This window comes from Xiphophorus maculatus, chromosome 12 (genome assembly GCF_002775205.1).
Source record: "Xiphophorus maculatus strain JP 163 A chromosome 12, X_maculatus-5.0-male, whole genome shotgun sequence".
NCBI classification, from domain to species: domain Eukaryota; kingdom Metazoa; phylum Chordata; class Actinopteri; order Cyprinodontiformes; family Poeciliidae; genus Xiphophorus; species Xiphophorus maculatus.
The window spans coordinates 14,723,226-14,738,003 of record NC_036454.1 but is presented as its reverse complement, the minus strand read 5'-3'; the positions used below and the strand labels follow the sequence as shown (position 1 = coordinate 14,738,003).

At 40.5% G+C, this 14,778-nt stretch overlaps 2 protein-coding genes across 2 annotated transcripts in view; one reads left to right on the top strand and one right to left on the bottom strand.

The window, feature by feature from the left end:
* sh2b3 (SH2B adaptor protein 3) overlaps positions 1 to 5,614 on the top strand; it is a 59,683-nt gene extending 54,069 nt beyond the window's left edge. Inside the window, exons 5-8 of the mRNA XM_005795055.2 lie at positions 413 to 504; positions 614 to 828; positions 929 to 1,106; positions 2,086 to 5,614. Coding sequence (XP_005795112.1) covers positions 413 to 504; positions 614 to 828; positions 929 to 1,106; positions 2,086 to 2,450 — 850 coding nt within the window. The 3' untranslated portion in view covers positions 2,451 to 5,614. The remainder of the gene's footprint in view (positions 1 to 412; positions 505 to 613; positions 829 to 928; positions 1,107 to 2,085) is intronic.
* Positions 4,308 to 12,703, bottom strand: LOC102233977 (chondroitin sulfate N-acetylgalactosaminyltransferase 1-like). The gene is made up of 10 exons (XM_005795054.2): positions 12,593 to 12,703; positions 11,141 to 11,685; positions 10,947 to 11,047; positions 9,991 to 10,169; positions 9,005 to 9,221; positions 8,736 to 8,837; positions 7,528 to 7,709; positions 7,326 to 7,420; positions 7,158 to 7,239; positions 4,308 to 6,214 (listed from the first exon to the last, which is right to left on the bottom strand). Exons 2-10 carry the CDS (start codon positions 11,504 to 11,506, stop codon positions 5,946 to 5,948), a joined length of 1,593 nt encoding a protein of 530 aa, XP_005795111.1. The 5' UTR covers positions 11,507 to 11,685; positions 12,593 to 12,703; the 3' UTR covers positions 4,308 to 5,945.
* Between the last annotated feature and the right edge of the window lie 2,075 nt (positions 12,704 to 14,778).

Here is a 14,778-nt window from a genome sequence, read left to right as displayed (position 1 = left end):
GAAAACATATGATGTTTCAGATGTTTTGCTGCTCTTTTCTACTTTATTTTATAAAAATATTGCATGTTTAAATCACTGAAAAGTACTATAAAATCATGTAGCATTTTTATTGTCCAGTTTTAAACGACCAGTTTTAACAGCTTTCGGTATCAAAATTAGCAAAATTAATACCTAAACACCAACTATAAAGTCTTTAAAAAAGGCGATAATTAAAAATAATAATAATAATAAATGAGCAATCCTAGACCTGATGGGGGCACAAGTAAAGTCTGGTGGCCCGCCAGGCTTATAATACACTGAGGGAAACCCTGCAGCTGCTTCACTTCCACAGTTGCCAAAAACCTTTCAAAGTAACAGTTAGTTGAAACTAAATGTGTAAAATAGCTCTGAATGGTGATGTCGCCCCCTTCAGGTCAGGCAGTGTGGATCTGGAGTCCCCCATGTCCTCAGCTGACAGCTCTGCTCCAGCCAATCAGAGGAGGAGCTCAGACTCAGGACGTCAGAGTAAGTAGCAGGACGATGCTCCTGTGATAATCTGGGTGCTTTTCCTACCTTTTCTGAGGTTTAAAAAAATAATAATTGATCATAAAATTAATTTCTTTTGTCTCTCCAGGCCCCGTCACCTTCGCCCTCCCTGAGCAGGTCATCCAGAAGGCCGATGACTTCCTGGTTTCTTTCCCCTGGTTTCACGGCCCCATCTCTCGGGTCAAGGCAGCCCACCTGGTGCAGAGCTCCGGACCCGACGGCCACGGCGTGTTTCTGGTCCGGCAGAGCGAGACGCGGAGGGGAGACTTCGTCCTCACGTTTAACTACCAGGGAAAAGCAAAGGTGAACGCGGCTGAATGTCTGGAGGCACAATGAGCTGCTGCTTCTTCTCCTTCATGTTTTAAATAAGAGTTTGGTTGTTTTTCTGTCTTTCCTCTTGCAGCACCTGCGCCTCTCTCTGAACGAATGGGGTCAATGCAGGGTGCAGCACCTGCGCTTCCCCTCCGTCATGGACATGCTCAGCCACTTCCGCCTCTACCCCATCCCGCTGGAGTGCGGAGCAGCCGGAGCCGTCACGCTGTCCAGCTTCGTCCTGGCCGGCTCCACCCCCCCCTCACAGGGTGAGCCTCTTACTGGGACAATAATGACTATTTAATATCCGTTACAGGCTGAGACATGGGCTGCAACTAACAGTTATTATAATAATCAATCATTCTATCAATTAGTTGGATAAAAAAAATTGGCACATTCTGCAGATTTTTCATTTAACCCCAAAAGCCTTTTTATGCAATGTTAGAAATACATTAAAAGATGCTAATGAAGATTTTAAAACGGAATTTTAATTAAGAAAATAAACATTTTAATGTCTAAAATACAGTAACGTAACATTGCTGTAGGGTTAATAATTGTGGTTAAAATGCAGCGTAGAAAAATAAAAGTCAGTTGAATTTGGGAAACAATCAACCTGATTTCATATGGCAAAAATCTCTAAAGAACTAACAGGGAACTATTTCATAAAATCCAAATAAAATTCATTGAAGTTTGTGGTTGTAATGTGTCAAAATGAAAAGGTTAAAGTTAAAATACAAGACATTATGAAATCCGATCCAATTCTTTTAGTAATTGATTAGTCTATTAATTATTCGGAATTTTTTTCAACTAAAGCTATATATACAATATTAGAAATAGATGAAAAAAATACAAATAAATAATTTTTAAATAAAAAATAGGCAATTTATTGTCTAAAATTTAATAACACAGCCTTCCTTTAGCGATACAATGGCGAAAAAAAAAGTATTTTCACCTTGTTCATGTTGCTCCGTCATGACAGAGTAATTATAACCTCATAAACACAAACACTGTTCCTGACAAACATTCCCATTTGTAATGACTCTTCTTTAGGACAAAGAAGTTTGATTTGTTACACAATAACTGCATTTAATCACATTTTGAGAAAACAGTCAAAATAATGCTGATGATGTGGAAAGTTTGGGGGGGTTTTAAACATTCATTTGAATGTATCATGACAACAATGAATCAAAAATGATGAGCGGTGTGATGTGTTGACTCCTTGGCTCATTTCCTGTCCCTGCTCCTCAGGCCAGCTCTCCGGCGCGCTCCTCGTCCCCTTCTCCCTCCATCGGTGGAGCTCCGAGCCCAGCTTGGCTCGCTGCAGCTTGGCCCGCAGCTCCAGCCAGCCCCCCGCCTTCTCCCCGTCCCCCACCAGCACCACCTCCACCTCCAGCCCCGGCTCCTTCTCCCAGTTCGGCCGCGCCGTCCCGACCACGGAGCCCGCGCCGTCGGCGCCCGCCCACCTGCGCCGGAGCGAGTCGGTGGGGAGGCGGCCCCTGCTGCGCAACCCCAACCCTAACACTCCCATCATCCCTCAGCGGGATTCGGACTACGAACTGGAGTCTGACCGCGGTCGCAAGCGGGCGATAGACAACCAGTACATGTTGCTCTGACCCTCCGCTCGGCCGGCCATGAAGACGCAGTCGCGACGATCGCTCGGATGAAGTGCGTCGCCTTCATCGGGATGAAAACGAGGCCAACGAAAACGAGGGAACGAATCCGAACAAGACAGACAAATGCAAAATACGCAAAGAAACCCCAACAAAAACAAGTTTGCCTCACCCTCAGAACCTCCAGTGTCCACAGTGAATGTATTTCTGGACTTTTTAAAGAGTATTGACGATGATGATTAATCTTGTTTTTGATCGACGAAAGAGAGAAAGTTTATTAACACCTGTTGTGATTTTCTTGTTAGTGCACTTGATGTTATTTCTGAAATGATGGGAAATCACTGTGCGCTCCTTTTGGGAAAACTTAGGGCATGAACTTTCCGCACAAAGTTCCCAAAGCGGAGGAAAACCTCCACCTCTCGACACAAACGAAGCTGCACTCCTTTTCCTCGTGGGATCAAATTCTGCTCTTCCTCTTTGTGCATTATTAAGCATCTAAGTGCGCATCACTTTCAGTGCACTTTGTACACGTTGTGTATTTTTTCAATACACGCAATCTTTTGTAGAAAAAAAAAACTAAAAAGGAAAAAAGAGGTAGTTCTAGAAACTAAATCGCTGTTAAAAAACAGAAACGAGATTAAGGATTTTCCTGTCAGCTGAAGCTGAGTTTGTGATCCGAGTCTGGATGTGAGATGAGCAAAACGAACCGTAAAGAAATCATGTCAACAAAATGATGAATTAAAGAAAATGCCACAAAATCAAACAAACTGGAGTGACAGTGAAAGTTTTACCGACCTACAGCCAAAAACCTGAGGTTTAGAAAATGTTCAAATCTGGATTTTAACATTGGCCAGAATGTTGGCCCGACATTCTGCTGCAGAAACCTGAGATGACAGAAAGCTGTTTATTCTTCTAGAAATCACTGAATCAGTTTAATCTCATCTGTCCAATAAATATCTCTTATGCATTAGCGCTGAGACATTTCACAGTTTTCCAGAGTTAGATAAAAGGAAATAAGAGCGATGTCTTTATTTCTAGACTAGATTCTCGTCTGATTGAATATCACTAATTTGCTGATTCCTTCAGCCTGCTGGCATATTTTAGCCGATTCTGATTGGTCAGGCTCTACTGGTTTGGAACGCTGGAAAACTAAATCGTAATTTTAAAACTACATCTTTAGTTTTAACGTTTTATTTTGTTGGGGGTTTTTTTAATGGAAGAATTTTACGACTTTACTACTTTTTCCCTAACAAAGTTGATTTTACCTGGACTATCTCTATCTGGTATAAAAAATTAGTTTGAAGCACTGTATAAATTATTACATGTTTATTAAATTGATACTAATTTCTATGTAATTATTAGATTAGAGTCAGCATGGAGGGCAGCAGGATCCAGATTCCTGCTCCGGAAACGTGAAGCAGCATCACTTTAAGGTCGTCCTGGAGACAGACGGAGTCAGTTATCTCGTCCCTTAAAGATGAGATAACTGTCTTAAAGGGACAGTTATCTCATCCCTCAAAGACTTCTAATGATCCGTGAAGAAGTTGACTCCAGTTTCTTGTTTTTGTGGCATTCGGTGAGGGAATACTCCGCAGCACTTCCAGACAGAAACAATGATTGGACTGAATCAGAGTCTACATGATTTGTCCTCTTTCTAACAGAGACGTTTGGTTTTCGGTGACGCAGCTCGGCTGCTACAACCACATTTCCCCTCCCCAGTTTCAGGCACCTTTCTCCATTCTGGTAGCAGCGTTATGTGTCTTAGCTTTACGTTTTTACACTTATAGCATTAATTCTTTGTATTTTCTCTCACTTCACCACAGCAGCTGAAACCAAAAGGGCTGCAAAGAATCATGTTTGTTTTTTTTTTTTTACACTAGATGTATTTTCTAATCGATTATTATATATTTTTAAAAGGAAAGTTTTGTAAACTGAGTTTTGAAAGGTGTTTAAATGTGGCGTGGGATGTTGCAGAACCACTACCATTAATAATTAAAGGTGCCTTTATAAAAGGTTTAAAACCATAATTTTGACCACAATAAGCAACTCAGGTGTGCGTTTTAGTGAATGAAGCCTTTAACCAAAACCCAGAGTTCTCAATCATTCTCCATCCCAAACTTTAGAGAAGTCAAAGATTATCTGTAACTTTCACATCCACTCGCAGCGGGATGAGTTTGGGAAGTCTTCTAACTTTGCTTTAACACTAACTTCAGCAGATCATTTTACATTTGCTCACAGTAAACTTGCGCCTAAAGTTTGGTGTCTTTCTCTGCAGCTTCCTGTTTCGTTTTCCCTCCTGGTTTTGATAGTTCTTGTAGTAATAGACCAGCTTTTTTAATTATTATTTTTTCTACCAAAGTTAACATTTGTTGGTTTACTTAATGGTTGTTGCGTCCTGTGTTATTGTGATCTAGACTGACATCTTCTAAGGGGAACAAAAACAAGGATGTTTTTGGCAAACGTACGGTTGTTCTTCCTGCCTTTATGTGTCTGAACAGATTCCTTCGTCACCTCTGTTTCATTTCTGCTAAAGCAGAGCAACGGTAAAAGCAAAAAATAAAAAGAAGAAGAAGAAGAAAACTATTCTGAGCACCAGTCTCGTATCCTCTCTCGCTCTTCTTAGTTGATGTCTTTTTTTATAATTATTATTATTATTATTCCTGGGAGAGTGACTGTGCCTTTGCCAGAAAGCTGCTGTTGCTTTTTTCCCCTCCTCCAGAGCTCAGGGTGTGATCGTGCCGTGCAATAAATGAAAGATACTTCACACCATGCTGAACGGAAGAATTAGGTGCTTATATATCCGCTTATAGACCAAAAACAGTCAAATTCAAACAGAAAACCTGCTGCATAACAACCACAGCTGCCAGATTTTAGTTTATTTTTCTATACTTCTATACAACCTTAAAGTGTTATCAAGGTGTCATTAGCCCTGATCGCCTCCCCTCCCCGTCGTATTGCTGATTTCATCCAGTTGATGAATGTAATGTGTTCTGAATACTGTTCATCCTGTCTGTTAACTTCGCACTGTAAACATTTCACATCAACGCATCAATGTCCACAGCAGCTTCTCACACCTTCTACTGGGTCGGCATCCCTTTCAGTTATGAGCATTTAAATTATATTAAATATATAAATATATATATATATCAACTGTATATTTGACTTTTTTTAAATAAACCTAACCAAAAAAATATAAGTGTTGTTTGCTTGTTTTTATTTTTCTCCCATTGTATTAAACTGAATATCTCGTCTCTTTTAAATATAATCACCATTACAGTTATTACAGGTAATCACCATTACTTTGTTCCCTTATTGACAGAAACTTAAATTTAAGTTGCCTTTTATGCCTTTTTCTTGCTATTAACCTTTTTCTTTCTTTGCAGTTAACCTTCAAAGAAAGGCTCTGTTGCTATAGATACCTTATACAGAATGTTACCAAAATAAAAGCATGGAACTTTAGCCTTCAGTTGGCCTTTACATGCCGTTTGAATGTCAACATCAGATCTCTTTGCTCTGTTTCTGGGAGTTTATCTCCCGTTTGAAGAAGAGCGCCCCCAGCTGGCCGTGAGAGGCCTCGCTCATGGCTTTGGTTTGCATGCACATCTTGTATTTGTCTGGAGGAAGTTCATCTGCACAGCTCTTCTCGTGCCACAGGTGGAAGAGGCCTCTGGACGGAGCTCGAACCACCATCAGCTTGCTGTGGAGATACTTCCTGTACAGGTGGACGTCTTCCAGCCCCCAGCCTCTGATGCTGCGGTCAAACCCACCTGTCGGCGAGATTAGAACAATTTGATACATCATTAACTTAAATATAAACCTTGTGATCCTTAGACAACAGCTACTGGTCTCTTCCAGAGCAGAAAATGTACTGAATGATGTAAAAATGCATAAATAAACGGTGTCAATATGTAGTCTCTACCTGACCTTATGATCCAATGTTTTTAGAGTTTGAATGAAAGACAGCAAAATAAGATGTAGCAAGTATACAGCAAAAATTATATAAATTTTTGTCTAGAAAGCAGAGGTTATATATAGTTTTGAATGATCAGATGCAGTAAAACAGTTATTTTTAAGTCGGGTCATTAAAATGATCCAACTTAAATAAAAATGGCATTTGTGTTTTGATTGTGATACGAAGGTTTTTGTGCAACCATTATAATTTTTAAGATATTAAACAGGTCATTCACAACAAATGTCTCAAGTTACAAAGAAATAATTTATTTCAATTCAATCACACATACATTCTAACTGATCCTAATTAAACTTTGCAATAAGCTCAGTGAATTATTCAAATTAGTTTAAAGGGTAAATCTTTTAGGTATTTTTTTTATTATAAGAAGCTGGAGACAGAAATTCTAAAATCAACATTCATTGGGTTGTTTTTGTAATCCCTGATAAAATTATGAAAATGTTTTCTTTATTCTGATATATTCCCAGTTCTTGCCATATTTCTGCCAGCTGAAGACGGCCAAGAATATAAACTAATCTCCTTTAACTTAATGAAAAACAAACCCTGAAATTAAAAGTATATTTCTACTGTAGATTTACAGTTGTTTTTATAATGAAACACTATTGATAATTTAATTACCTCTCTTACAGTTAATTTCGGTAGAAAATTAATGAAAAACATATTACTATCTACAATTATTAAAGGGAACTACAAGGTATGTAGATATTTCTGTAATGCATGAACAGCTGGGTGTACCTTACCAATGTTGATAAAATCTGATCGGTATTGGCATGTCATGCCAAATCCAAAGTCCCGCCAGAATCCATTTTCATTTTTTATCACCTGAAACAGAAGAAAAAGATTTAAGTCAGCCTCTTTATATCTATATTTTCTCCATCAGAATGAAAGCTTTGCCCCATTTTACCCACCAGTTGTTGTTTTATAGAGGGAATGTGTGTGTGATTGCTGTAGATGATGGATGGGTTGTACTGGCTGAAGAGCACAGGGTAGTACACCTTTTTACCTAGAAGAACGAACAATGCAACAAAGCATTATGGGTAGCTATCGATGAGAAACTAACAACGTGTTCGGAAGAGGGAGTGTGCAGAACATCTTCTGGTTCGCTCTCACCAGCGTCTGCGTTCAAGCGGCAGGAAGTCAGGAAGTCTGGTGTGAAGTGGACGTCGACGTCACAGAAGAAGAGCAGGACGTTCTGCCGCTGTCTCCAGGCCCTGGCGCCGACGTCGAGGCCTCGGCCGCGAGAAAACTTCTCATTCATCTGGATCAAGGTGAAACTCCTGAACCGAGTCTCCCTGAGGCACAGGACAAAACGTCTGCCATCGCTTCCTAATTACACAGCTGCAAGGTTTTCATTTTCATTTTCTTGTGCACACTCATGCTTTCTCTTCCATTTTTATTAGTTTATGAATGCCAACGTGAAATGTGCAGTCCCACAGGGAAAAGTCCCTGCATTAAAGACTAAAAACCTTCAAATAGATGGTTTTCTGTGGGTCTTCTAAAAATCAAGTTAGTTGTGTTGTGTTGGTAAACCCAGAATAAACCATTTTTATTCAAGGTCAGTTAGCTTCATAATGAGTTTATATTTTTTTTTATTAATGTAATAAAGAATGCCGCATGAGCTTTTCAAAATATGCGTTGGGTGATGCTTGGCACACGCAGTGCAACAGGTTTGTCAGATTAGACAGGTTAAGATTCATAAAGCAATACATAAGCTTAGTGCATTATGTTAAATTTAAACTGAACATCAAAACAGATCAGGGCTGAAACGATTAATCGGAATAATTATTGATGTATTAAGTATTGAAATAACTAATTTAGTAATTGATTGTTAACTGGAGTATACAGACTCAAAAAAGCAACATTTTCTAAATGTGCAACAAACTCAGAGCTCTAATTAAGTCAAAACTGTACAGAAAATTTAAACATTTTGCATTTAAGATTTGTTTTACCCAGAACTCAAGCACAGTTTTAGCTCCACCTGGTTAAAATTTAGTTTAAAAATCAAATATATATATATTAAGCACCTTTTGCTGTTCAATTATTTTTTGGTTAACCCATAAAATAGCCAGATCAGCATTTTACAAGCAGAAAGGGATGAACTTTTCACATGTTGATGTAGGAAGTATTGTTTAAGACGCAGATGCATCATTTGCTGCAAATGATCAAGCGCGCAAATAAAAAATGCATACATGATGCACTGGGTTACTTAGAAATCTGTAGAATGTGCTAATTTTTTTATCCGATAAATCGACTAATTGTCAAAATAATGAATAGAATAACTGCTAATCATTATTTCCAGCCCTAGTTCTTAGCATTACCTTGTGATCTGATCCAGCACAGCCTTCACCTGGTCGATCTGATCTCGACCAAAGTAGACCACAGTGAGGTGAACCCGGCCGTCCTGTCGGACGCAAACGTCCCTGAACCAAACAAACAAAACAAGAACAGATTTATACCGCGTGGTTTGAAACCATTTAAACATTTTTTCCTTAACTAACTTGTTCATTCGTAGAAATGAGCTTTCACCCGAATCTCTCAGGTTAACAGTTTCCCACCAGCGTTTTGTTCGTCCACCTCCGGATGTTACCTGAAGTTGCTCATGAATTGCTCGAAGGCGTCCACTCTCCCGGACAGCGGCACGATTATGTTGATGATGATGCCGTGTGTGCTCACGCCGTCACTCTTCACCTTCATCAAAGGCCCAAACGGCCTGAAGAGGACGAGCTGAGCGAAGTTCTGTGGGCCGTCGCCTTTGAACACCAGCTCATAGACGGTCCCTCTGGTCCGCTCTGTGCGAGTCAAACCTGAGACAAAGACCAAAACATTTTTTCAACCCTCACAGGGCAGCACAGAAACACACGGGGACAACAACAATGCAAGCACACACTCACTCCTGAGGGACGTTTTAAAGATTCATGTAACAGTCGGGTTTTTTGTGCTGTGGAAGGATCTACGGCCGAAACGATTAATCGGATTAATCAGGTTCTGGGGATGCAGAATCGTCAACTAATTTTATAAACAATCGATTCTTCACTGGAGTATTCATACTTTGACCAATAAATAAGCCAAATTACAAAAACTATATACATTTTGCATTTAAGATAAAAAAAACAAATTATTTTTCTGTAAATATTTTCTATCCAGAACTCCCAAGTTTTTAGTTAGCTGGTTAGAATTGTTTAGAAAATTAAATTTAGGGAAATTGAATGTTTTCGAATGCTAAAGCAATAAACCCAAAATTAGCTCCACTATTAGCGCACTAGATGTTTGCCCACCACTGCTATCTAGAGATGCTTCCCATCTATAGATCTTCAGACTTAAAGATTTTAATTCTCTGTGAATTAAAGGAAATCCCAAATCTATAAAGTGAGTTTCCATCAGATTTGGTTTCCATGCAAAAGAAAACTCACAATTTTTCTCTTCAATATGATAATATTTCTTCTTTTAGCTAAAACCCGCATGTTGGTTACATATAAAATAAGTGGAAAAACAGATTTTTGTGTTGCAGATTTTTCCGTTGTCTTGTGTTTTATTTCAGTGACTTGAATTCTTAGTGAATTCATAGTTTTTCACCCTGTATGAAGTCTGAAGGGGAGTAGGTTCGTTTCCTCCTGGTGCCGTCTGCGTGCTGCTGGGGTCCGTTCAGGACGTGCAGAGCCGTCTCCACCGTCCCGACCAGCTCGTCTCGGCGGTCTCTCCTCGAGGGTCTCTCGGCCGGATGCTTCGTCAGCCCCGTTTCCAGCTGGTAAACCCTGAGCAGCGCCAGAAAGTCACGTTGCGTTTATTTGTACAGCATATTTCAGTACAGTCACCAATTGTGAAACAAGCAGCATTACATTTAGTCAAATTCCATAATCAAAGCCATCAATACACTTTAAATATGTTGATCACTTACTGCTAATCAAAAGCAATTCTAAACCGGTGAGTTTTAAGTCTTTATTTAAAGGCACTTGGTGTCCTGGCTGTTTCACATTTTTATGGAAGTTTGTTCTAGATTTTTGGTGCATAGAAGCTGAATGCTTGTTCTATGCATGTTTGGTTTTGGTTCTGGGGATGCAGAGCAAACCAAAACCATAAAACCGGAAAGTCTGGAAGGTTGACACAACAACAGCAGATCTTTAATGTATTGTGGTGCTAAACTGTTCAGTGATTTATAAACTGACAGTATTTTAAAATCTAATCTCTGAGCTACATGATTTGTTAGGTAAGACCTGTAAGACACTATTGGAGTAATCAATGTGACTAAAATAAACTAAAGATTAAATATTAATCCTGGAAATGTTCTTCAGGTGATAGTAGGCTGACTTTGTAACTGTCCTTATGTGGCTCTGAAGGTTCAGGTCAGAGTTCATCACTGTTCCCAGATTTCAGGCCTGGACTCTGATTTCTAACTGTAATGACACTGACTCTAATTCGCTCCTCTTTTGGTCCAAAGATAACTTCAGTTTTGTTTCTGCTCAAGGTATGGCACATGTTTAAATGTCTCACGTTTTATACTGAAGGAGGCCTGACTGCACAGCTGTACTCACGTCTGCAGGGTGAAGGCATCAAAAGGGATCAGTGCATATTCGTTGGGCAGCTCCACACCTGAGCTCACCTCCGCCTGGTTCAGCTGGGAGCGGAAGAACTCCTGAAGGACACAATGCATAGCATTTATGTGGTGTATTTCCTTCTTACTTTACCAGCTCACATCGATAAATCATCCAGAAGTGTGTTCTCCTACCTTGAGGTCAGACTTTGTAGGGGTATTGTGCAGACTCTCCAGACCCTGAGGCAGAATCCCTTTACTTTTCGCCGTCTCCAGGGACTCCTGAAGCTGCTGCGTCCTCTCCTCCAGAGCTACCTTCAGCTCCGCTATCTGCTTCGTCAGACTGCTGATGTAGTGTCTGTGAGAGTCCTCTCTCTCCTGCAGCAGGGTCAGGTAGCCCTCCTTACTGGTGGCCCCTCCAGGCCACGGCAGAGTCGGGTGTTTGCTGTGAGATGAAGGTTTACAGCCCAGCAGGTAGAAGAGCAGCAGAAAGCAGCAGCAGCAGCCCGACGTGATGAGGCCGATCCGGGTCATCAGCGCCAGCAGCCACCGTCTCAACATGCTGGATCGTCTCTGAAGTTAATTAGAAACGCTTAAAGAGACGGAAAACAGCTGCGAACATATACACCTGCTGCTGTGATAAAGAGCCAAACAGCTGCGGGAAGTCCTCCAGTTTGTTCATGGCGTTCACTGGGTCTCGGTGACTGGTTCAACTGGTTCTGATCCGATCGCCGACTTTACTGCAAGATGAGAAGTGGACGAAACGACAGGAGGAAGAACACTTGTTTCAGCTGTTAAAACGATCACATGAGCTGTTTTCGTCCATCCAGCCAACCATCTGTTCATCCATCCATCTGTCCGTCCGTCCATCCATCCATCCATCTTTCAGGTTCCATATTTAAAACATTTCTCCTACCATAGTCATTCTGGGGTTTTTCTCATATGCTCAAATTCTCAGAAAAGTCCAATTTGAATACTCTGGAAATTTGGCGCCTTAAAAGCGAGAACGTTTGACTTCAGGATGTGTAGAAACCACAAGTACAAATTCACATGACTCTCTAAAACTCCACAGAAGAAGCAGCACACACGGGGTGAACTGAGGTCTGCACTGAAGACATTTATTTTCATCTCAAATCACAATTCAATTGTGATCTGACTGCTGGGTTTGCTGCTATAAAATGCAGAGAAACACTCTGACCTTTGACATGATGCAAAGCTAAAGGGGGACAGAAACAAGCATCTCTGTGTAAGCGCCTCCACCTTACAGAGGGTGTGTCTTGTCATAATCAGTTTATTCACAACACAGTTGGCTCTTTATAACTCAGGTAGAGGGCATTTTCATGAATGGCTTGCTTATGTTTCCCCACAAGCGTGTGTATGCACGTGTGTGTGAAGGCGAGTTTACACGAGCTTTTTAGCAGTCATGGCCTACAAAACACTGTTATAACATAAAATGTACAGATCTTTCAGACTGAAAAAACTTGTAAAAGTGCTTCATAGTTTGCTATGCTTTTCTCCTTCAAGATGTCAGGTTTTAACGTTTTCTCTTGCATTTGCCCAGAATAAGCTTTTAGTGTGTAACCAGAGCTTAAAGTGAACACAAATCCAATCAAATTAATAACAGAGAAATATCGAATTTGTACTCACCAACTGTTGTGCATCCCAAAGAGAAGAATCAATAGTCAGAAACAATTAAACTTTACGACTTTTTCGCTAGACTGTGTCTTCAGGAGGAAATGATGAAGCAGGTCTTTGAAAGTAAACGTTGAAGTGACCTTGCTGGAGTAAACTGATCCTCCCTCCACTCAGTCTCCGCCTTTCTCCAGTCCCTCCCTCTCCACTTCCCTGCTTACTGTGCAGTCACAGCCTGAGCTGCCAGTTTGTCTTTTTTTGCATCATCAGATGCACTGAGATTGTCCTGAAGGTGAATTAGGGTCAGTAGTTTCAGAAAACGATCTCTGGACATCACATCACATCACAAACTGCAGGAAGCTTTGTTTACATCTCCCAATAGGCTCCACAAGGCACCTGAACGAGACCCATATGCAGATACCTGCTCCAGCTCCTTTTCAGTTGTGTTTATTGACTTGCGCTCTTTTTGAACGCTATACATGTTCATTTGCTCTGCAGTCTCCTGGAGCATTTCATCAGTGACAAACCGCTTGAAGTACACGTAAGGTGTCATGTCACCCAGGGCCGTGCAGAGACCTTTGGAGGGGCAGGGGCTCAAATTTTAAAAAGGGGCACATTGAGCAAAAACACCGTACAACAACATAGCAACCACCCATATTAATCAAGAATCTAATTGAATCTATTATATCATTGCCATCATGCGGGGAAATGCAAATCAAATGTATATTTTCCACAACAGGTATAAAGTTGCTGTTTCTGCTGCTGACAGTCCTGGAGGTCTGAGTTGATCTGAGGCTGTAGCTGTTAAACAGACCAGAGGAGAGAAGGTCTCTGGTTATAAAGTTATGAAATAAGCTAATTTGCTGCCATTTTACGAATTAAGCCCTAATAATATCTATTATTAACCTCTATACGATGCTAACCAGAGTTTAATGATGGATAAAAGAGACAGCTAACGATGCAAATCAGGATGTTAGAAAACCCAAACATTGAAACCAAAATAAACCACTAGTTTTGACAGACAGTTGTCTGTCTGCGAACCTCCAGCCCAGATCCCGTCAGCAGCGGCTTTAAACCGCTGAAATGTTAATGTTAAGAAATGTTAAGGAGAGATCCTGAGAGATCGGGAAGGTTGATAAAACAACAACAGATCTTTAATGTATTGTGGTGCTAAACTGTTCAGAGATTTATAAACGAACAACAGTATTTTAAAGTCTATTCTCTGAGCTACAGGGAGCCAGGGTAGAGACGTTAGAACTGGTGTGATATGCTCTAACTTTCTGGGTTTAGTCAGAAAGGTTAACCCTAACCCTAGCTGGAGGATTGATTTTTTTTTACCTGTAAAGACATCGTTGCAGGAATAGACTTGACTAAAGATAAACACATGGATGAGTTTCTCTTGACCAGTGATGCCCAAACTCAGTCTTCTGGGGCCGGCATCCTGCATGTTTTAGTTTTCTCCCTGCTGGTAGTAACAACCCTTTCAGCATGTTAATGTTCTTCTTAGGCCTTCTAATGAGCCATCATTGGATCCAGGTGTGTTAAACTAGGGAGAGAAATAAAACATGCAGGATGCCGGCTCTCGAGGACCAACTTTGGGCACCACTGCTCTAGAGCTTGTCCTTTAGTCCTGGAAATGTTCTTCAGGTGATAGAAGGCCGACTTTGTAACTGTCTATATGTGGCTCTGAAGGTTCAGGTCAGAGTCCATCACTACTCCCAGATTTTGGGCCTGATCTTTGGTTTCTAGCTGTAATGACACTGACGCTAGGTCATTACTCTGACCTCACCTCCGCCTGGTTCAGCTGGGAGCGGAAGAACTCCTAAAGGACACAATACATAGCATTTACATGATGTAACCAGATGCATATAAGAGTGCGTCTAAAATCAATGCTATAAGTTGGGCCTGCAGCTCTAACATGAACACACTAAAAGTGGTGTAATAAAAACAAAAATAATAAAAATAGACCAGACAATGTCATTCTCATATTTCTACCAATAAACTATGCAGAAGTTTAGTTAATAAAGTGAAAATATTAGTATGATAAAGATGTTCTCTCAGATCTGTAGATCTTTTAACAATCTGTGATACATAATGTAAAAAAAGAAACATTACAAGACAACTTCAGGTGTTGGGTAACATTTTTAAAACTTGTTTTTAATTATTCATGCAGGTGAAAAAAAACCCCGCAAAGGGTCCTA